The following is a 23,872-nucleotide window of genomic DNA, read 5'->3' as shown; positions in this document are numbered from 1 at the left end:
TTAAGTATATTTACGTATATTTAAGTGCTGCAACTAGTCGTGAACGTAAACTAAAATATATACATATATAAATATTTGTAAAATGTAGCAGTTATGGGGACCTTTGTTTATAATTAACGCTCGATACACCCGCCCGAGAATAATTCAACGGCTTATGCACCCTTGATAATACCTATGAGATGAAGTTTCCTTAGACGCCGGGCGGGTGGCGGCGGCGGGGCGTCGGCGGGCGTCGTGGGGCGGAGTCACGGAGCGCCGTTCAGTCGGTGGGCAACCGCCATCCGAGTTCGACGTTTGCTTGGAACGCGCCCTAACTATGCCACGCGAATCGCGATGTCGTTACCACCGCGTGAATATTTATGACGCGATCAACTTCACCGCCTCATTATAAATGGCACAGTCGACCTCGATGTCTTACCGTAGCCTGCTAAAGACCGTAAAATGCCAATAAAAGAAACTCTCGTGAAAAGACTCGAGCGCCGAAATTTCAATCGTATTATTGTGTATGTGTTATTCTATTGTCATGCTGTCAAAAGGAGCACCGCGGCAGAGATGCCGCACGAGTGCGCCTACCGCAGCCTCGAGGCGGAAGCGCCGGAGAATGCAGTACTCTTTTGCAAGATCCGCACTATAAGCAGCTTGGAACATCTCCTGCAGAATATAACTCGAACGCATTTCGACGATTTAATTTCGTTGCACGTTCAATGCAGTGAAATATTGTTTTTCGAAAGTACACTCGCGGCACACGCTGATAAAAGTTCCGGAAAAAGTAATAATTTGAGTAAACTACGAGACCTTGTCATCGATAAATGCAAGATACGACAGATACCATCGCGCGCTTTTGAGAACTTTAAAGATCTGAAGCGTTTGCACGTCACAACACGCAATAGTGAATGGTCTGCTATGACAATGGAGCTGCATGAGCACGCGTTTTCAGGTTTGAATGAACTAATAGAGCTCGATTTAAGTGATAACAACATCTGGAGTACTAAAACAGAAACTTTCTGCTGGTTGTATAGTTTAAAAACTTTGAATCTGAGTAGAAATCATTTGCAGAATATCAAGACAGTTGGTTTTTCTGATTCACTGAGAGAGCAAAATTTAAGTATAAGAAGTTGTAACTTAGTCTTAGAAACACTTGATTTATCTTATAATGACTTGATTGTTATTACTGACAACAGCCTATCAAAGTTACGATCTTTGTCAAGATTATTTCTCCAAAATAATGCTATCTCGAGCCTCGAAGTGAGTGCTCTTGACGGATTACTCAGTTTACGCGTTTTAAATTTATCCAGTAATTTTATAAACACAATTCCCCCCGATCTATTTTCAGACACTAAAACGTTACAGGAAATTATTTTAAGTAACAACACAATAAACGTTTTGCCACCCGGTCTTTTCGAAGGATTAGACCAACTACAGACTTTAGACCTTTCACATAACGACCTAACTAGTCAATGGATTAATAAGGGATCGTTTGTAGGATTATTACGTATGGTAATTTTAAATCTATCCTATAATAGGCTGTCGAAAATAGATCGTTACATGTTTCAAGATTTGTATAGTTTGCAAAAATTAAATTTAGAACATAATGACATTGTAACAATCGAAGAGCATTCGTTTGAAGAATTAAGAAATTTGCATTCGCTTACCTTGTCGCATAATAAACTATTTCATATACACACACACCTGTTTACTGATTTACACGTATTGCATGAATTGTTTATTGACAACAATAAAATAAAGCACATCGATGAGAATGCGTTCGACAACATGACCACTATAGAGGATTTGGGCTTGAACGACAATTTAATGTCATCGATTCCTTCGTCTGTACGCAAATTACGGTCACTAAGGTCACTAGACATCGGAAACAACAACATAAGCCACCTAAGCCGAGATAATTTTCGCGGCTTGTCTGAACTATTCGGTTTGCGGTTAGTAGATAACAAAATTACTAACTTAAATGAAGATACATTCGAGCATTTGTCACAATTACAAGTACTTAATTTGGCCTCAAATAAAATAAAACACATATCTTCCGGGTGTTTTCGTAAAAATATTAATCTAAAATTATTGCGTATGGATGGAAATGAAATCACCTCGTTTGAAGGCATATTTTCAACACTAAACAGTTTGGTTTGGCTTAACATGTCTGCGAACAAAATAGTATCATTTGATTTTAAAAGTTTTCCCAATAGCTTAGAATGGTTAGACTTGCATATGAATTACATTGAAAATTTTATCAATGACGATCTATTTTCTAATGGCAATTTAAAATTATTAGACTTAAGTCACAACAACATCAGTCAACTTACGGTAACTTCGATACCTAAAACTGTTGAAAAATTATATTTAAACGATAATTACATTCAACATATTCAAGTCGCTACGTTTTCTAAACTACGCAGACTATCAACAGTTGCTTTAAATAACAACAAACTTGTACAGGTTGACATGAATGCTTTCAGGTTAGATCAGATTGACGAAGACAGTGATTTGCCCGAGTTCTTTATAAGCGGGAACCCATTTGTTTGTGATTGTTCAATGGAATGGATTCAACGCATTAATTATTTGAGCCACAGTCGACAGTATCCACGTGTATTAGATCTAGACAAAGCGTATTGTTCACTGGTACACTCGCGTACAAAACAGAAAAAGATGATTATAGACATGTCACCTTCTGATTTTCTTTGTCCATACGAAAGCCATTGTTTTGCCCTTTGTCATTGTTGTGATTTTGTTGCTTGCGATTGTGAAATGATTTGTCCAAATAATTGTAAGTGTTATCATGACATTACATGGAACGCGAACGTAGTAGATTGTTCTAATGCGGGCTATACAGAAGTACCTGAACGTATTCCTATGGACGCCACTGAAATATATTTAGACGGAAATCATATAACTAATTTGGGAAATCATGTTTTCATAGGGAAAAAGAAATTACAGGTTCTCTATTTAAATAACACGAAACTTAAAGAAGTTAACAACCAAACATTCAAAGGAGTCGACGCCTTGAGAGTTTTACATTTGGAAAATAACAAATTAGTAGAATTAAAAGGTGACGAGTTTTTACACTTAAATAATTTAAACGAATTATATTTAGACCACAATGCGATTGTACACGTGGCTAATAACACTTTTTCTACATTGAAATCTCTCTCAGTACTTAGGATCGACGATAACAAGCTGGTTAATTTTTTTCCATGGAAATTATTAGCTTCGTCTTCCAAAAGCTTGGCACATGTTTCCATAGAAGGTAATCAATATTCGTGCGATTGTAAAAGCATTGCTGAATTGGATTCATGGCTTCGACGAGATCCCGGAGATCCAGAGAAAATGTTATGTACAGATAATGAAGGTAAACCTACGAAAATAACTATAGCTTCCGTTTTGAGTCATTGCAAAGAGTACTTGGGATCAATGAACGACCTAACAGTTTCTAAAAATGAAATCGTGTCGAAATCGTTATTTCTACCTGATAATTATTTTGCGATTGTTTGTGGCGTAATAATAATTGTTGTCCTGATCTGTTTGATTGGTGCAATTTTCTACGCTTTCAGATACGATGTCAGTGACTGGTTGTACACAAAGTACGGCGTGCCTTTGTTCAAAGAACAGTCTTGTCCTAACGTAGATATGTTAGAAGGAAATCCGAATCATATGTACGACTTCTACGTGATATGTAATACCAAAGATACCCAGTTTATTTATCATAACATAATGTCAGAGATAGAATTCAGAAAAATGACAGCCAAAAAGTTTTCAATTAACGAGTCCTCTTTAAATATATTAACCTTGGATAGCTTCTCCAAGTCTCCAAAATTAACAAAACGTTTGTTAGTAGTTTTAACAACAAATTTTATATGCAACGACCTATGCGACATTCATTTCAAAAACATGTTTTATAGCTATTTAAAATCACTAAACCGCAGCGATTTAAATAAGGTCATATTCATTAAGATTGTAGATAATAACCAAATAAACGATGAGCTCGGATTTTTATTAGATAAGTTCAAGAATATATCATGGAATGACCAACGGTTTTGGGATAGATTCATAGCTTTGCTCAATTCCACGGACACGATTATAACTGTCAAAAGCTCCGAAAAGAGCGTTTTTAAGAAATCTCTACGTCACACACCGACATTAAGGTATACAACAATGCCAGTCTCAAATGACGCTTGCTCAAAGTCAAATTTTACAAACTCATTGCAATACAGTAAAAGGAACGACGGTGAATCGTCGCAAAATGAAAGCTCCCCTTCCTCTGATAATAACACGTACGGCGAAGGGAACAATTCTAACAATAGTTACATGTCCATCGACAACAGAACTTGTTCACGTTTTAATTATGACCTGAGGCTATCACCTAGTAGTGGTCACGTATATTCTAGAGTGGAAGATATTTCTCCAACCGTACCACGTTCCATGACCGGCTCTTGTTCGGCTAAGGGTCGCACGTATTTCGTTTGAGAAAAAAATAAAAGTCATGTTACAGGCCTTTCTCTGTTTCGTTGTGTTTTTTATATAAACTTAAGGCACAGTTTGCATATTAAAGGCCACTAAGTGGCCATTCACATTGTAAATATCAGCTGATAACAAAATATGAATTTTGTCAATTTTTACATACGTAATAAGACCTACGAAGTATAAATTGTAAGTACACAGTGTTAAATTTTACTAATACAATATTTTGTACAAAGATCACCAGAAAATTGTTGAGTCTGACTACGTAAACACCTATTTAATATTAATATTACCATTGATTGTATTTACATAGTTTATTAGTGTGGACGTTTTTTTCGTCTGCGCATTCACTGTAAAACAACACCAAATAGTTCATAAACTTATAAAAATCTCATTTTCAAGAGAATTAAATAAGGGCACTAATTGTAAAAAACGGAGAAATATCCGTTTAATTTCATTTTCGTGTTAAGAGATTACGCACTTATTTCATTCGACGGTACTTACTTTTATTTATAACTATTTCGCTTTTGTAATAGTCTACTTTGAGCATTTATATTTTTAATTACGAAATGTTTTGTTATCACATTTTTTATTTACTTATGTTATAGATATATGGATACATATAATTATTGCATTTATTAATGTGCTTTTAAAACGTATGGTAAATGTGTATATACGAAAAAAGTTTGCAATGTTATCGATTATAATTGGCATCGATGTGTCGCTTGAGTACCTATTTAATAACATAATTAAGCTAAATCGTGATATTAGATGTAATAATTATAAATTTGAAAATAAATGTAATTTTTGGATTGTAATTATTAGTCTTAATGAAAATTATTGTTTTGTATAAAAATGTACAAAGATATCTTGAAGCCGTAATAAATTATACTGACGTTTTTTATACTCATTACGCTTTTTATTTCCGACGTCTTTTTGAACCATTTCAATTAAGTTTAAGTAATTTTTAATGACGACAAAAATTAATTTTTGAGGAAATTATAATTTTCAAAGAAAAACATTCATTGTAAGGTTTCCAGTGTTTAATTAAAAATGTCCATTGCTTAGAAAATAAGCTTTTAATTACACGAGCCGACACATAAGTGGATAATGTAATGACTGTGATAAATTAAAAGTAAATTATTTTTTGCTAGACATTTTAATCGGAATAAGAAGAAATATAAACTTTTTCATACAATGTAATCACTTTAAAAATTATTTTCTCTATTTATCGTAATAACAAGTCTCACAATTAGTTATAAACAAAAATCTTATGGATTAATTAGTTTGCGAAATTGGAAATAATAGCAAACAACTGGAATTCTACCAAAGTATTTTATAAAATAACATTTTCAGAGGTTTATTCATCAGAAAGCTCTTTGAGGAGGTATATTTATTTTGAGCAATGACTTCCAGTTATCATGGGAGCACATGAAAATTTCTTTCAGTTTAACTTTATAAGGAGCCGCAGCTGGTACTAATAAGCGAGGTACTACTAGTCAGCAAAGTAACGCGCCTTCGATCAAGTAAGGGTCATATATAATCAGTTTTCCAATGCTATTTCTAATATTAATTAGTTGAATTAAAAAGATTTTCCTTGTGATTTTTTATATTAAATAATTAGGGCATCTTTACAACCAAATGTTCGAATTTTCTTATATAAAATGAAAAAAAAAAAACTTATGCCAAATGTGTCACCAGTATCCACGTCAATGAAACGTGGTCTTCTAGCTTCGGACATCATTGGCAGGACAAAGTCGCTCAAGAAGCTATGGAGGGAGCTATACTCGGGATTTCTCCACGAGATCGAATCAGGAATATAAGGATCTGAAGATGAATTATAGTGAACGACATAGCTCTGGAGATTGGTAAGTTGAGATGGCAGCGAAATAAATAGCCGTTAGGGTCTTAGGGTTACAGGACAAACGACCTTATTAAGGTCATTGGAAGACGCTGGGATTTTCCAACGGATCTTATTGAAAATCTATGTTCAGCAGAGGACGCCATGCGGATGAATTACAACGATGATGACTATTATATAAATATATTTAAATGTTCAAATGTAAGCACAGCTATCTTAAGTAAAGTCTCCTAACCAATTCCTATTTGACTTTATCCTACTAATTTAGATCAAGATCTAAAGTAAAAATGTTGTTAAATAAATACTAGTTCTATTGTGATGCAGTTAAAAGAAAACAATGTTACGAAGCTATTTTCACTTGCTAAGAAAAACAAGACTAAAAAAAACTATGTAAATGTAGACGTTGCGGAAACCACAATGATAAAGGAATGCATCGCCAGCTTCTCGCTTCACAAAGATACAGAGATGCACAAGTTTTAGAAGGTGCTTCGGTGTCTGTACAAGAATTTTCTACAGGCATACTTGCTACGTGAGCAGAACCGCAAATTTACTTCAATGTAATTCTCATAAAGCTAAAGTATACGCTACTTTGTATGGTAATAAAATACGCTTGTATTATGAACTTGAAAGCAACCTTAATTCTCTTTCACGTTTATGTAAATATAGAAAAATATAATTTAGAAGCTTGTTTATATAATTGCATTTTATTGTGTTACTACTCAACAGAGTTTAAAATAAAGAATAAATGCAATAAAGAAACGCTGGAAGCTATCTTTTACATCTTAGGCGATGGGATAGACAAAAACAAATCATCCGTTTTCGAATAAATATTTAAATAATTCTTAAACATTTTTTCGACGTTTATTTTAAACTGGAGTAAAAGATTTAAATATTTTAATCTACTTTCTGTCACTTAATGTATGAAACACCCTATACAAAACGATTTAGTTTGAGATACAAGAAATATATTTATAATAAAGTAGTAAGCAAAAGCGTTGACTAAATTCGGATTACTACTTATTAAAATTAATTTCTGTTGATAATCTGTTACTGCAGATTTTGTATTCCTAGATGTCATTGGTCTGTCTCATTAAAAAAAAAAATTTTTTCTGGGTATTCACTTCTCGTAGAGTGATTGAAAATAGGTTTAAAAGCGTTGAGGTGTTTATTTCATTTATTTTGATTTACTTTTACTGACAAATGAGTTATACATTCAACCCTTGAAAGCCTTCACACTTATATCCAATCGCTCTGTTTAAAGTAAATATATGAAAACATTACAAGCATATATACATCCATTGCTATAATTATTAGTATCTTGCATAAGCTAACTCATTATCACCAGCATTTGGACAGTATTGATTATGCTGCTAATTATATTGAACTAGTCTTCCGTGTTGCAGATGGTCAGTCCATATGGAACAACGAAGCCTGACAAATGTAAAACGATTTAACTGGTCTGATCCGGAAGATTTAAAGATTAGCCCACATATAATAGAAAAATCACTTTCTCTAAATACATATTCATTAATACTGTCATCAAAATCTTTAATCGTTCGGAAGTAAATTAGTTTGAATTATGGTGCCTTGAGATCACTTGTAAATTGTAATACTTATGGTATTCTATTTAATTTATACACAATATTTGATTCTTTTATTCAAAATGAACTACATTTCCTACTAACGTCAATATAAGTCTACCTACTGTTATTATTATAAATACTTCAGACCTGAGAAGAACAGGCAAAAGAAAATAATTATCGTTGAAGCAGCGTAGTGGCTAACAATTCATTCTCAATATGGGACTATCTATAAAGTCGTTTATTAATTCTTAGAGAATAAAAATCATTAGTCATCTTTTTTGTCATCTGAATAAAGCTATTTTAATTAGAAAACTATTTATATCTGTCCTAAAATTACATTCTACTATAGCATATGTGGTAACAATAAGGAATCATTTGTCGTGTGGAGCTGAGATCAAGCCTGCTATCTACTATGTGAAGACTATTACATTTGTTTCATAAATTCAAATTTGTTTACATTCACTATACCTTTTATCATCCTTGAACAAATTCTGAAATTCCCTGAGAAACGTTTAGCGTTCGCGTTATGTGCTCGAGGGACATAAAAATAACAGGTTTATTGTTGCAGTCAAAGTCGAAACAATTCACAAAGCGCCGGGACGCCTCGAAAGTATCACGGTTTAGTGAAAATCTTTTAGCGGTGGTTTTCGTGATTTTTATGTACGTGATAATATTGTCATAGCTTTAGGAACTGTTACTATAAAAGCATTGCGTTAGAATATTAATATCGAAATGTATTTATAATTAGCAAATAAATAAATAAAATTTATCTAAAAATATTATTAAGTCATCACAACTCCTAACCATAGGCCTATTGTTCCAGATGGGCCTCTCCCGTAAGCTTCCAATAAATACAAACGAAGCGTCTACTGATGACCTTAACAATGTCGTGTTAGTGAACCTCGTGTACTACTCTTGCCAGTTCGTAGTCTCCATTTCAGAAACTTAAGGCTTCAGTGGCCATCAGTTCTCTGCACTTTGTGGTCTGCCCACGGCTATTTCAATTTGTCAATTCGCCGGGAAATGTTGGTTTTTTTTACTCGTCTACGGATCTCCTCATTTCTGAACGATCTTGTGTAAATATTTGTTATATACATAATACACCCATGACCAATCGTCCTGTATACTTGGAGACTCCTCGCAAAAACTGTCTACCGTCAGCAAAGAGATTCGTTACAAATATCAATTGTTATAAATGAATAGTTAATTGAAATTTATAATTGTTTAATGTTTAGGCGAGATGAGTTAATAAATAAGACTTCAATATACAATATGGTTTATTCTCACAATATCATTTGATTTTTTTTTATTGTAACACAATTAAATAAATTAAAATGTTGCACCATATTGACATTAATATATCATAAGGGTCTGAAAATAAAAATTTTAACATCGTTATTCATACGCTGTATTGTCAATTAACAAAAAATAACTTGAATACAAAGAAACCACTGTACAACCCAAAGTAAAGAAATGTAATTATCATCGTCGATTAAAACTAAACAACCCAATGTTTCGAAGTGTTCATGACTTCAAATAACTACCGATAAATAATTTTAAGTGATAAATTAAGCATCAGTTAATTGTATTTAAATTATACATAACCATAATCCTTTTTACAGGCTCATAATAAAAGAATTATATAAAACTATTCACAGAGAATAATAAATATTAGAAACTACCTAAAATAATAAATATCTAATCTTGACGTTTACGAGTGAAAATGATGTACATTATAGCTACACTTTATAATATTACTTCTTAAGTGTAGTTCTGAATATATGCAATATCGAGCTGCAGGATTAGCAACGCAAGGGATTCGTTTAGTTAACTTGGAACGGATGCGACCATAAAGCAACTACGGTGCTTTTATAGGCATTATCTTCTTGTTATTTAACATAATTGCCTACACGATTGAAGAACTACCGTTTGCAGTAAAGTCTAAGTATACATTACCAATAAGATTCTAATAAGTTATCTAGTAAACAAGTTTTATGTATATTGAATGTAATTTGAATTATTTTGTTTATTCATTTATATTACTACCGACTTTAGTATATTTAAGATTATCCCTTATTTACGTTATGAGAAAAATGTCAGAGGAAACCGTAACAAATCAATTTTAGTTTCTCTGTACAATAATCAAGAGTCTGCAAATGTCTTTAGTTAATGAAATTTATACTTTAGTTTGTACACGTCGCTAGCTAAATATTAGAAGAAGAAAATCGTTTTTGTTAAAGACCTATGGGATATTAAAACATTGAACATTACAGGTTCACAAGTATCAATAAGTTTTGAATATCAAAAGAGACTCGAAACATTTTCAACACTAAACAAATATAATTCTGTATTAGAACTCGCTAAGTTAAAGCACAACGGATTAAGTGCTTGGGGCCAAACCAGCTATGATCTGAATTACAGTCTTTATGCTACAACTCAAAGCTTTTTGATCGTTTAATAGATTTTAAATTGGTTTAAAATATATTGATACTTGTTATTTGTAATAGCCAAAATGTTAATGTACTTTAATGTAATGAAATACTCAAACATGTTGGAATTGGAATCTAATTAGACTTAGTCTCAATTGGTTTCCAGCGAATGATATACTTATTTGCACTTATATATATGAACATACTAATAGGATTTGGTACATAAATAAAAACTCGTACCTCTGTTACATACTGGTTAAATGTACAATTTATTAGTCTTAAATATTTTATAGTATACACGTTGTTGTCGATCGTGTACTTAAAGCAAGGATAATTTTCTGTCGCTCAACGAGCTATAAACGGCTATGCACGGAATTTCTTTGTAAAATCGAATCGGGAATGAGTAAAACCGAAGATAAACGAAAGTAACCGGCGTACCTCAATGAATTGGCAAGTTAAAGTCGCAGTGCAAACAGATAGCTGCTGTTTCTAGACGCTAAGATGCTAAGATTCTTATTTTTATCTACGGAGGAGGCCTAAGCGTTCTACAGCTGTAATGATTGCTTGATATAATTAGTTACTCATGTACGTAATATATTTAAACGAAGTATACTGCATAATATATAGGAATTATTAATCAAACACACACTACAGACTTACTCGACACTAAACATACACACGCCCCACACACTGTCAAATACGCTATCCTTTCCTTGTTTATTTTTTTTCTTCTTTTATCTCTACTATCGTAAATTTTGGAATTGATTAAGATATGCATTTCATAATTCGTGTCGTTCATCTATTCATATTTATATTTTGTTTTGTACGAACTTGTCACCTATGAAGGACTTTGAAATAAATAAATAATGTTTAAACGTCCTTCATGTTAACATTACAATTGGTGGAAATATTGAACTTCTGTCGTAGATAGGATAGAACAATGGAATTTATTTTGATGCTGTAATTGTGTTATTAGAAACAAGCCCCGGTGATTCCTGTCAACGTCGAATTAATCATGAGTTAATATTTGCTTTACTTAATCGAAACATTATTGTTCGCTTTAGTTACGCTTTTGTGATGTTCATTATTTATTAAAACGTATAAAAGAGAATAATAAATGTTAAGTAATCAGAATACTTGTAGTAAAAATATATAAATTATAATTTATTATAACAATAATAACTGCAAAAACAAACTTCCTATTGTTATGAATTTTTACCCTGTTGCAGTCCAATAGAAAAATAAATGAATAATATACAAAAATTTATTTAGTTCAACGCAAGATTTTAATAATGTGATTATGTTTTCATTGTAATACTGTACACTATACGACATTTTTTTACATCCTCACAAGCTCTTTCTTTTTTTCAACTGTCGTCAAATCTATGGACGCTTTCTATGATTTGCATTATAAAAGAAAATTGTCAATTGTAATATTTTCTTTTTGGTTTTCAACTCAACTTCTAACGACTTAAATAAAATATAGAAAGGTCAAATTGATGTCGTTTTCTATTTTTGAGCTTTAGTAACTTTTTCGACGATTCCTTTTTCTATATTTGTTTAAATGGTACAATTTTTGAATGGTGTTACATAAAATATTTGCTTAAAATTTGAAACACTTAAAACGCCTGAAAAATTGAAATGGAAGATTAAGTCTTTAATTTTACAGCGAAAAATTAAAAATCTTATTAACTAACTTTTAGAGTGTATAGTTTTGGCCAAAATTAGATTAACCTTTGATTTGACTATATTTTCACACAATAGAATATGAAGTACATAAATGAGATTGAAAAACAACTTTTAACAGAAAATATATAAGTAACATGTATACATTTATTAGTTAAAATGAATTTTTGACATGTGTTTACGTAAACTGTTGACAACTCTCTAATTATACAAACTAGCGACTGTGAGTCATGTTTTAAAGCAAATATATATTTGTAACAACCGTTATTCTTGTAACTTAAGTTGTTGATACAAGTATGTTAATTTAAGTAACGAACAAAACCATAGGTTTGACTATTTCAATATTTTTAGCACTAACAAGAGCTTTAGGTAAGTGTGAATCAATGCGACATACATATCAGTTCAGAGAACAGCGGTCTCATAGTTCATTTTCTATTCTTTTGAGTTCAGTTCCCTTTGTTAAAATGACCGTGCTAAGCATATGCCATGCATACAATATACGTTAAGGTACAAGAAAATTTTATAATAATGGAATGGAAAAAATGTTAGAAATAATTTTAATATTGAAATAATTTTTTTTTATTTAAGAAAAAATTGTTCCAGTTTTTATTAAACGACGAAAATTTTAAAAATAAATCAACATAGAAAATAAAAGTGTGCTAAAATAGTTTTAGTTGCAAGAATAGATAAGTAAAGAAAATTACTGCAGTTTTACTAAGCGGCCCGTAGTAGTAACTTCTATTTAACCTTGTATATAATTATTTCTCATATGTAACAAACTATGCAAACTATAGAGAGATGACACGAGGAAGATGGCGAGCAGCAACTCAATAACAGGACAATGTGGAGAGAAAAGCCTACGCCGAATTTCAATAGTCGAGGACCAAAAATATTTAAAATTGAAACAGGAGTGCGCAAAATAATCCCTTTCGCTTTATGCGTCTTTTTAAATTCAAGAGCCAAGCAGAGCGAAGCAAGAAGGATACTCTGTAATATGTGCACATTATTATAACTATTGGACTTGTAACGACTATACCCTTAACTTCTATCGACTCCTTTGACGACCAACGGAACTATATGTTGGAGGTAGAAAAATCTCCGACTCCCCTTCCCTGGAGACGTCATGGACCTCTTTATTGAACGGCTCCAGCTATATTCATCCAGCTCTAGCCTATTTTGAGACATAAATTGAAACTTCGTTAGTGTGAGAGGCTAATAAGATTCCAGTATTAATATTTAGATGTCCCCGTAGTTAAAAGTTATTCCAAATAAGATTTCTCTTTAATGAAAAATGTAGCGATATCGTTTAGACCTTTTTAATTATATTCCGAAGCAATGTGCTGTTGAGAAAGCAGTAGTCTATTCCAAATAGGATTTCCCTCCAGAAAAAAAAAATTAGTTCTGTTCTAATCATTACATGTCGCTTTTATTTTCTTTAATAACATTTTAAATCTTTTTTATCAAGGTATAATGTTTTTTTTTATACCCGGTTCAGTCTTATTGTTATTTATATGTTTTAGTGTCTGTCGATGGCCTCTCGTGTATAATTAGTAAACTACTGCTTATCTAAAAGTCTGGACAAAAAACGGAGAGAAAAACGTGATTATTTCGTACAAACTATGTTGTTCTCTTTTTTCTTAATTTATCTGCAGCGCTTAGAATCTTCGTCCCCTGTTTATCCCACGGTAGTATATCATACGTTTTTAGCTTGAAGGTACTCGTAATGTAAATAGCTCATACAGAATTTTTGAAAAATTAATTGAATTGATCGCCAGGCCAGTTATAACGATACGACAAAATATACGTATTTATCAAGCGCATTCCCCTATCGGCTGCCAATTTTAATCGGATGACATTCAGTGTATTGAAATGCATAATTACGAATACGCTAGGAAGTCTCTCACGGGACCAAATTCGTATTAGTTTTGACATTCGGCTTGATGGATGGATCACAATCTCTGGACGGATCTTGTGAATGAACGCGCCCGTATATGACTCTGTACAATTTGGTTGAATGTATTATACTAAGTTTTATTGAAATGAGATAAGGATTAGTTTTCATTGATTCTTTGATTATTTTAAATTTGCAGGGTCTCGGAGATGGTATGAGCGATAGGTGCGTCGAATAGTGCTGGGGTTTCTCAGTTTGGCTCGGATCGGACAACCAGTTGATTTTAACCATTGTTTCCTTTGTAGAGTGTCATTCTTACTTTATTATAATGTGATTATTATAATTTATCATTTCTTCATAATACATAGCAGTTACTTTACTCGCGTCCTTTAATCATATATTTATAGATAATCTTTATAATTACATTTTTAATTATGATATTAATTGATTAGAAAACTACGACTTTAGCTTAATTGATATTTAGGAATCAGTGAATTGAACTAAAAAGGAGGCTCAAGGACACCAAAAGGACAAAAGAGATGGCCATGCAAGAAATTTAGACGCGAGATGGACCTAGAAATGAAAAGATCTGCAGAACAACCAAGATTAAGGACGTAGCTCGGAAAATTGCTCGTTTGAAATGGCGGTAGGCATTGTATATCGCTCGTGCAACCGATCGCCATAAGGGCCCAAAATTTTTAATGGAATCAGGCGTTACCTTGCGGAAGTCCATCCTAAGTAAGAAAAGGACCAATATTTAGCCACTTCCGCACATGCAGTGGTAGTCATGCAACAAAGTGCACCGCCCGCCAGCCTTCTGATAAATGCGTATGCGGCAAACAATGCGAATCACACAACCGCCACCGCCAAATTACTCAACACGTGTTTCACCCCTCCACGGGGCATCTTCAGGAGATTGTGTTACACCGATTAGTGCCAAACACAGAGTCTCCCAAAATTTCTCTAGTGGCGACTACGGGCCAGTAGACGCGGTGGTACAGGTCCCTCACTAGGTTGACTGATAACATAGTTAAGTACGCAGTAAGTTGCTGGATGCGAACAGATGGATGGTCATGGTGTTGATCTTTGGGGGTGGCATATGCCTTGCAGTGGGCGTTCATCAGCTGAAAAGAAGAAAAAAGTAACTTTCTTATATTTACATCGTTTCTAAGAAGCCATGATTCATCTCCTAAACAGCCGACCTATTAAATTAGTTTTATATAGATTTTAAACAGTCAAGTTATAGTCATAACAATATCGTTTAGACAATTTTTCGATTGTTCACTCTATATCGTTAATTTCATTTTTTGTTAAAACCAGACTTACAAGGGGACAAAAAGCTTCGAGATAAGGCGATGTTACCACGAAATACTGTCAACTTCCGTTTCCATACATCACAAGGAAGTGAAGCTTAGACGTTGAATGACAGACATTGTGCTATTCTATTGAATGCAGTTCACTGCGCTCTTTCAAAATATTATTACGGAGCCATTGTCCCCTGCATACGTCACTATAGTGTCTTGTAACATTCATGCTACACATGGTTTTAGAAATATGATACTTTGCTTTAAAATTTATCGTCATTTTTTAAATAAATGAAACACAGTCTTTTGATTTTTGATTAGAGCTAGGTTAGTGACTAATGTTATGTATTTTGGCAATTATTAATGAAAGGTAAACAATATATAGAAGTAAAGTTAGTATTTATTTTAATAAATATATTTTATGTATTAATTTGACGTTTAACATAGCTATAGAAGTTGTGTTAGATATGATTTTCTTAAATGGGTTTTCTTCCAAATAAAATGTTCGCCGCTAACTAAAAGAATTCAGGTAAGAAACAGTCGTAAAACATTTTATAACAAAGGATATTTTCGGCAATTAGTGCTCAATAATTTGAAAAGGTTATAACACTTTTTTGAAGCATTACACGAAAAACGAATCGATTTATGTAATATATACTTAAAAATGTTTATAAAGCATTAGCATTGATTATAATGTGATATCGAATTGAATTTAAACTTTGCTGTAGAACTCGATAGGTGTACATCCAACTCAATTTGGTTGATTAAGATAAGGTTTATGGTCGTCAAAATAACTTTTACGATTGAACTCGGTTTGGTGTTGTATGACCCGTTTAATATTCACATTTAAGTTTATTAATATTTGCTATCAGTATAACGGTATAGGTTACGTTTAAGAAAATTTGGATTGAAAAAAAACGTTACGGTATACCTGGTGACGACCTGGCTGATTATCATTCTTGAAAAAAGGTTTTTTGCACCTTTCCAGGTAAAGATTGTATAAAAACTTTGAAAATAAGGTATTACGGGAACTACGAATTTATGAAATACAAGTCGAACATACAAGCGATAAAAAATTCAAACTGTAATATATCCTTTACTCTTTTAAATAATTTCTCACAAAAATTATACAAACGTAATATATACTATCCTTCTTAGTCGTTTCGTCATTTCGAAAGGTATTATGCATGTCTGGAAACGCCTTGGCAGAATCAATTACAAACATTTGCCATTCCATCCTATCATCAGCTTTCCTCGGGGCAGCAGTAATAATAAGTCCAGTTACTGACTTGACTGGATCAGACCATCGGCCATGTGACCATCTAATTTGTTTAACGTATGGGTAATTTGTCGAACTTATCTGGCTGCCTACAGGTGATGTGGCTAATATAAATTAAGATCCAATAAAAAACATATAAATACTATAAAGCTACTAAAATCGAAATATTTTAAATATATAATACTACAAAAAAGCATATCGCTTATTTATACAACGTTTTTAGCTCATTTATAAAGACTAAAATTTAATAGTGCATTTCTATTCCATTTATATAACGCAATAGAACTAAAGACGGCAAAGTTCTGGTGCAAATTTCTCGAAGTACATAATTTAATGACCACTTCCGTCCACCGCTGGTTCCACTGTAATATGAACTTTAAAATGGCTTTGACACAAATTTGGGTCATTTGTGAAAAATGTTCACGTTTGAAAATTAGCTTCTAATCCATTACAATATGGTTGAATTTATTTGAAACTAACCCGTGCAACAATTTATCATAATTATTCTATATGTATCAGAAATCGAGTAGTTGGCGACTTTAACAAGCCAACTTCTTGCGATTGTCCAATGGAACAATACGGTGTAATATTATATGACCGGGTCTTTGTGCCAGTGCCTTGACTAAAGGAACTTTTGATTATATATTCGCTGGTTTGAAGTGCATAATTTAAAACCAGAGTTTAATTTAAAATCGTTTCTTGGTGGGATTTTTGATGAATTTGAATTGAAATACGAGATCAAATTAGTAGATAGAGTAGTTTTTGTTAGTATTTTTGATTTATTTTTGGTGCACCAACGCCAACGGCACATCGAATAAAAAAATAATTTAAGTTAAAATTCTCATAAATATATAAAATTTTCACATATTTAATAGCTGAAGAAATTATTTTTGGTAAACGTTATTCTAAGCCAGGGACTCGATGTAATGTAGCCACCCACGGATCGATTAAAGTATCACTTTACAGGAAACCATCGGTTGCAACAATTGTATCATTCATCGGGTAAGGACGTCATTTAATAATATTCCAACATTCGATTTGAACCTTAATACAATAGCGCTTAAACTACATTCTTGAATTTCGAACAACTCCGGAAGAAAGAATAAAGGTGAGGCCACAGAACGATAGAAAAATAATGTAAGAAAGAATAAGCTTCACAAAAACCGAGGAGGGTTGCCCTTTTAATAACGAAATGGTACTTTGATTCGCATTTTTTCGCCATTGTCTTGATAAGTATCATTTTACGTTGTTCCTTTTCGGTTAGGTGATGTAAATATATTATACATTTATTTCAATGTATTTAAATGAGTAATGCAAGGTTTGTAACAAAGAATGCTCATCATAAAACATAAAGATTAGTTTACAATTTAGTAACCGTACATTCATTGAATGTAACAAAATTGAAAATATGAACAAAAGTTCGATAAAATTAAAATATCATTACAAAATTAAAATAATACACAGGTTTAGTATCATTTCATATCTCCAGTTTCGCTTGCAATACGCTAATGTTTCCTTAAATACTGAAAACCCAAAATAACGATAATTATAGCAAAAACATTCAAAATAAACATTTTTTTTTAAATTAGTATCACAGTAATTTGCGTGTGGCTATAAAAAATTTAAGAAGGTAAAAAAATATAGCATTAGTTTTGGTCCAAATTATGTTTTAAATAATGGCATTTACTGATTTTTTTTTTGACATTTGACAGGATGTTTGCAAGTTATCATTTCATTCTGTTGTTTACTGTTTTTTTGAAATGAATTGTGTAACGATTATCGATCATGTTTACTAAAATAATATTACGAGTACAAATAATAACAAATAAATTGAGTGTAATTAAATATTAACATCTTTATACTTACCGATTAACAGTTAACATTTTTTAATGTTATTTTTATACTTATCTGTGTTACGTCTTTCGTCTTGTTTTAGTCCATAGACATCTACGGGAAGCCATTGGCTAAAGATATATACGAGGAATATACCGTAATCGCCACGCTTGGTCCGCCTACCAAGTTAACGATCGCAGTGTGGCACTATGGTACGCAGAGAACGCCGCTGCTCATCCTTTGTTAACTTATTTTGTCAGCTATAGTAGTCCTATAAAATTAATGCATAAAGTGAATTATATAAAGAATCTCGGAAATCGGACTCGCTACGGTCATAAGTCTCCTATACCGTTGGCTTACTACCGCTCAACTACTATTAAATGCATTAATACGAATAAATAAAGAATTTGAGTTTTATATTATAAGTAATATCAAGTTACAAACTATTCATATTTGTACGTATATATTATGAAATCTTCAGATTATTAAAGTGTTTAATTTGACAAACTGTCTTAATAGTTCCTAAATATACATTTTATTTCTAAATTACAAAAATTATTTTTTATGAAAATTTATCGTCTAATTATATTTACATTTATACAGTGAAATGGACCTGCGAAAGAGCGCTTGTCGTTCGAACCGGATCAAGTTATGTTATAATAATACGTCTGAGCACAATTTTCGTTGTTAACGAGCCGAGATATTGTTTGTTCTTCTACCAAACCCGTCATAGACGAGACGAACTGTAAACATACGATGTAGCCGGCAATACACAACTAACTTAATGATAGCCCTTCGACCGAGTAAATTATCAATTCCGCCCGGAGGGTTCGAGCCGACTTTTTTGGAAAGTTGTAACAAGCATATGATCTACGGCCTAAAAGTCATCACCATTGATGTACTGTTATGGCCTTAATGACCTGTGACGATTAAGATCAAGTTCGCTTAACGATCTTTAGTAATTCTTAACAATCAATATTATAATTCGTTTTAAAAATCATTCACCTTGTATTTCTCTTGTCTGGATTAATACTTTTTAATTTCTCTACATTTTTGTCCATTATTATACAATCCCTACGAAATAACTTTGGGATGTGTGCGTTTTCTTTATTAATTTATTCATATTATAATCTATACAGGATAACTTAATGTGACGACTAGTATATGTCATGAGAAGAATACTGGAAAAACCCAATTTGATCAATAAAACATCTTGCAAATTTAAAGCTGCCTATTATCACTCAAATAATGTTTTACATTATTACAGGTTTTTTTTATAAGTTTTTATAAAGCTTAAAGAAATGTATATAAAGAAAGTACCTTTTATACATCATGATTTTAATTAATTTTATTAGTATTCTTATTTACATAAATCTTATTATCATACATTTTAAACATGTTTATGTTTATCGAAAAGTTTAAATTATCCAACTAAAGAGTTAATAGGGGTAATTTAGTGTAGAAAAATATAAAAAATCCAGTTAGCAGTTGTTGCGTGTTAGTTTGTCAGACCTATCGCGAAGTGTATTCTAAGAACTGCATAAATATTTGCATGTAAGGGACCAACTTTCCGCGCCGTGTCGTTCTCAAATTGGCTCAGAATTTGCAACAAATTTAACAACTTTTGCGCAGACAGCCAACATCTAAAGATTTTAATAACATTTTGTCTTCATTGCAGTGTATGCTAAAATACAAATAAAGAAACTTTAGTAATATCTGTATTCAGCTCAGTAGATTTAAGTTACGGTTAACAAATCTCAATATCACAATTTATAGCATATAAAGTTGCATAACTAGTATAAAAAAGAAAGATTTTTCATGAGAATTAAATGTACTGTACGGTTTTATTTAAAGACCCCAATTATCAGGGACCTCTTGTACTCCCCTAACCTGATTTTGGTACAGGGCTTTGACATTTTTTAAAATCATTTTCACCTTTTTATTTTACTCTCCTCGTATTCATCACACGATCTAACTTTCCCCGTCTTTAATTCTTTAATTCCTTCATTGCATTCCTGTCTTCCTTCACCTCATTCCTCAATTATCAAACTTTTAGAAATTTATCACAATTTTTCGCTTTTAGCTTTATTTTTATGCTATACTATTTTGTATTCTTATTTCTTATTGACATCCTTAATATAATCTATAAATTTCTTTCATATAGATATCGCAGATAAGCTATTTAAAAAATATCATATACCATCTGTCCGCATCACCATATGTCTTAATTCTGCAGGTAGGTATATTAATTATATCATAGATATTGTGAATGTTGTATGTACCTAAAATAATCAGGTGTTTAACTGTAAACATTTAAATGCATATATTTTAGATATAATTTTATAAATAAAATAAAAAGATATAAGTTGTTTTATATTAAGTAACTTTGAATGAAAAATGTTTCACCTTCTAACTATGGTTTAAAGTTCAAGGTAATGTAACTACGTTCGTGATCATTTTATAGATAAAACTAACGATACAAAATTAGGGGAGCTGTGAACGTATAAACGGCTATTGTACTAATCAAACTATCTTCATCGTAGATCTATAAAATTATAATTGACATAGAAATATGGGGACCAATCGGCTGCTGTTGTTAAGAATACCACACCCACTGCCGCCATTTTGTTTTCTTATGCGCGAGCGCATATTTAATCGCCTTGTTAATGTATACAAATAATTGTTCTTGTTTTTCATCTTTTGAACGTTCTTCATAAAGCAAATTTATTACAGCATAAATCTTTAAAATCTTTGAAAAAACACTTAGATAAATTTTTGTTTCAAATTAAAAATAAAAATATTTTTGCCGCTAAATATAAAAATGTCCATTTCGTGATGTAATAAAACATTTTCAACAAATTTGGCCCTTTAACTTTAACGCTCGAAAGCTTTCACATCAAACGATTACGAGAAAGACTTCGTTATTTTCGATTATTTGTTGTTGTTTTTTGAGGCAATCAACGGCGCCACTTTTAACAGACGACTTAGTTGTTTAAATTAAAATTATGTAATAATAAATTGTTTAACTTAAATGTTTATGAATTGTTGAATAGTATAAATAAATTCTGCAACTGAATATATTAACTGAGTTACAAAAGTTACAAGTAAAAACAACTTCAAGTTAATGAAATAAATATCAACGTAATTTTAAATGTGTAGTTTATCTATCAGTAATACACAAACAACGCTTATAAACATTTGAAAGGACAGAATAAAATACATTTTGTTCGGTTCTCAGTTAAAGATGCAATAGCGATGATTATCATATATTTTTTTGTTACCTTTGATCGTGATTGAATAGATCGAAGAGAAGGTTCGACCACTGAATTGTTTATACCGAAAAGTGATGGCTTGAGCACACCTTTCTCATCATCTCTATCTGTTACTGCATTATCTGTTACTGCAAATTAAATTTTAAAATAATGTTCTGTATTTGTATCCGTTCTTCTGCTACGAATTGACGTGAAATGTTCATTTTTGTTTTTTTTTTTGTAATGAAAAAATGTTCGTAGGCATTTATAAATTCATATAGTTTGAAGTAACATATCGGTACAAGCGTTTGTGTTTACCTACTTTCCTTTAACTTTCAATAAGGCTAAGCTCAAGAATTATCAATGGAACCTCGTCTCGAGCTATCACAATACTTACTACACGGAAGTGGAAGGACCTAGAAAAAGTGTTCAAATAAAGGTTTAAACCTGTTATACCTTTAATGGCTTTATAAAATTAGTTACTCTTTTTTGGGAAACAGTGTACTGTATTACAATACCTTATCATACATTATTTCTGAATAATAGTGTAAAAAATTAAGGCACATTATTAAACAAAAATTAAAAAAAAAAATTAATAATGTGGAAAATTTTAAGCGATAATAAGCTTGAGAATGAAATATTCTACTATTACAAATAGTAATAAAAATAATATATAAGTAACCTCAAAAAACCCGTCTGAATTTGCTGTGGGCTCTTCTCAGACAAGGGCGCGTTTGGATGCAAGTAGCCCGGTTGGAAGATGCCTTTATAGTAGCCTTTATAGTAGCTCAATCAGATTTTGGTTTCAATAAAATCGGTATCTTCTGACATTCTTCTTATGACGTACATAGGTTGTCACTGTAAATTATTCTATGCCGATAATTATATGAAAAGGCTTGCCTATTTTGTACCAGGAATTCAATTAGCTACAGCGTTTATTACATCTATGAAAGTAAATTCGAATCTGATATTTTATAGGTCACTTTTTTATGTATTAATGCAATTTTTAAATCAGATATGATAGCAACTAATACGAGGTAATTATCCATATTATGTTACCGTTTTAAGTATCTATGAATAAACATGAACAAACAAACAGTCGCTGTAGGCACTAATCATCATCTATAGAGAGTCCGACATGTATTTGCTGTCGTGATCTTTTTAACTTCGATGTTGTATGCCAAGTACACGATTCACTGTCCGTATACGTCTCTTTGGCTAATTTAGTGCTCCATTGGATTGTTCGGGTCATCATACCTTTCGTGGGCGTTGCCGAGTTCACTTGCAAGATATTGTGTCGTATCTTACAAACGAATGTTTAAGGCTCGCCCCATCTTTGCAATCAAACTTGTCATACGTACACCCGATTGTATTTGGATCGTTTGAGCTTTATTGTGGTCGCTTTGCATACCCTAAGTTACATGGACTGTTTTAATCACTTTGGTTTCGATTATAGGATGTTACCCATCATTTCATGCAGGTTAGTATGTGTAAAAGTTTTGAAGGAGTGAATTTATAGCTCCTTTTTTCAATTGATGTATACTCTATCCAATAAAAAATGATTTAAGAAATAATGAAATGATAATATAGTAATATAAGCATTTACATAATTTCAATTACTACACATTAAAATTATTTACTTTTTTATGTTTCTACATACTTCGTATAGGCAAAAGTTGGAAAAGCCTGTCGCAATCCTGAAGGCCTTTAAAGGAAAAAAATGAAAAAAAACTTGCCTAGGGTAATGCGAAACAGGTGTCAAAACTTTAAAGCTTTTTGATTACGAATAAGATAAATGATTACCTCTTTAAAGATTCTATAACTATAAACTAAAACTCTGTATATCACAAGATGCAAAAATTACTCAATCATATGACGCTATTGAATGCATGGAATAAAATGTTATGCGTGGCATTATAATTACATTATCCGTTTTGACAAAGAATCGATCTCACTATCAAAGTATGTCGCGAAAATTTATAATAACAATGAATGTAAGCTTGTTTTAAGGGTTTTTTAAATAGACCGCAGAAAAATTGTTAATGTAATTATTGTATTAATTAATATTCATTATGGACAATGTTATAATCATTATTATATATAACTATCATTATTGATATCTATTTTATACAGGATATCTCATAAATCAATGTCAAGCTGGAATTGGGAAAAAGGGCAGATAGTGCGTAAAAACAGGAAATTAATTAAAAAACTAAGTCACGTAAATTTTTTTCAAAACGATTCGGATAAAGTTGGATGTAGTAGTAACATTGTGCACATAGTTT

General features: G+C 31.9%; 1 protein-coding gene across 1 annotated transcript; it reads left to right on the top strand.

Annotated features, from left to right (window-relative positions):
* Nucleotides 1-278: 278 nt before the first annotated feature.
* LOC137918441 (toll-like receptor 6) lies at nucleotides 279-5,358 on the top strand. The gene has a single exon (XM_068761245.1). The coding sequence runs from the start codon at nucleotides 442-444 to the stop codon at nucleotides 4,474-4,476; it is 4,035 nt and encodes a 1,344-aa protein (XP_068617346.1). The 5' UTR covers nucleotides 279-441; the 3' UTR covers nucleotides 4,477-5,358.
* The last annotated feature ends 18,514 nt before the right edge of the window (nucleotides 5,359-23,872 follow it).

The sequence above is a fragment of the Battus philenor genome, unplaced genomic scaffold, assembly GCF_028537555.1.
Source record: "Battus philenor isolate CCGP_79_NKW_IND1 unplaced genomic scaffold, ilBatPhil1.0.hap1 SCAF_14, whole genome shotgun sequence".
NCBI classification, from domain to species: domain Eukaryota; kingdom Metazoa; phylum Arthropoda; class Insecta; order Lepidoptera; family Papilionidae; genus Battus; species Battus philenor.
Note: the sequence above shows the minus strand (reverse complement) of the source record. Positions and strands in the feature narration are given on the sequence as shown.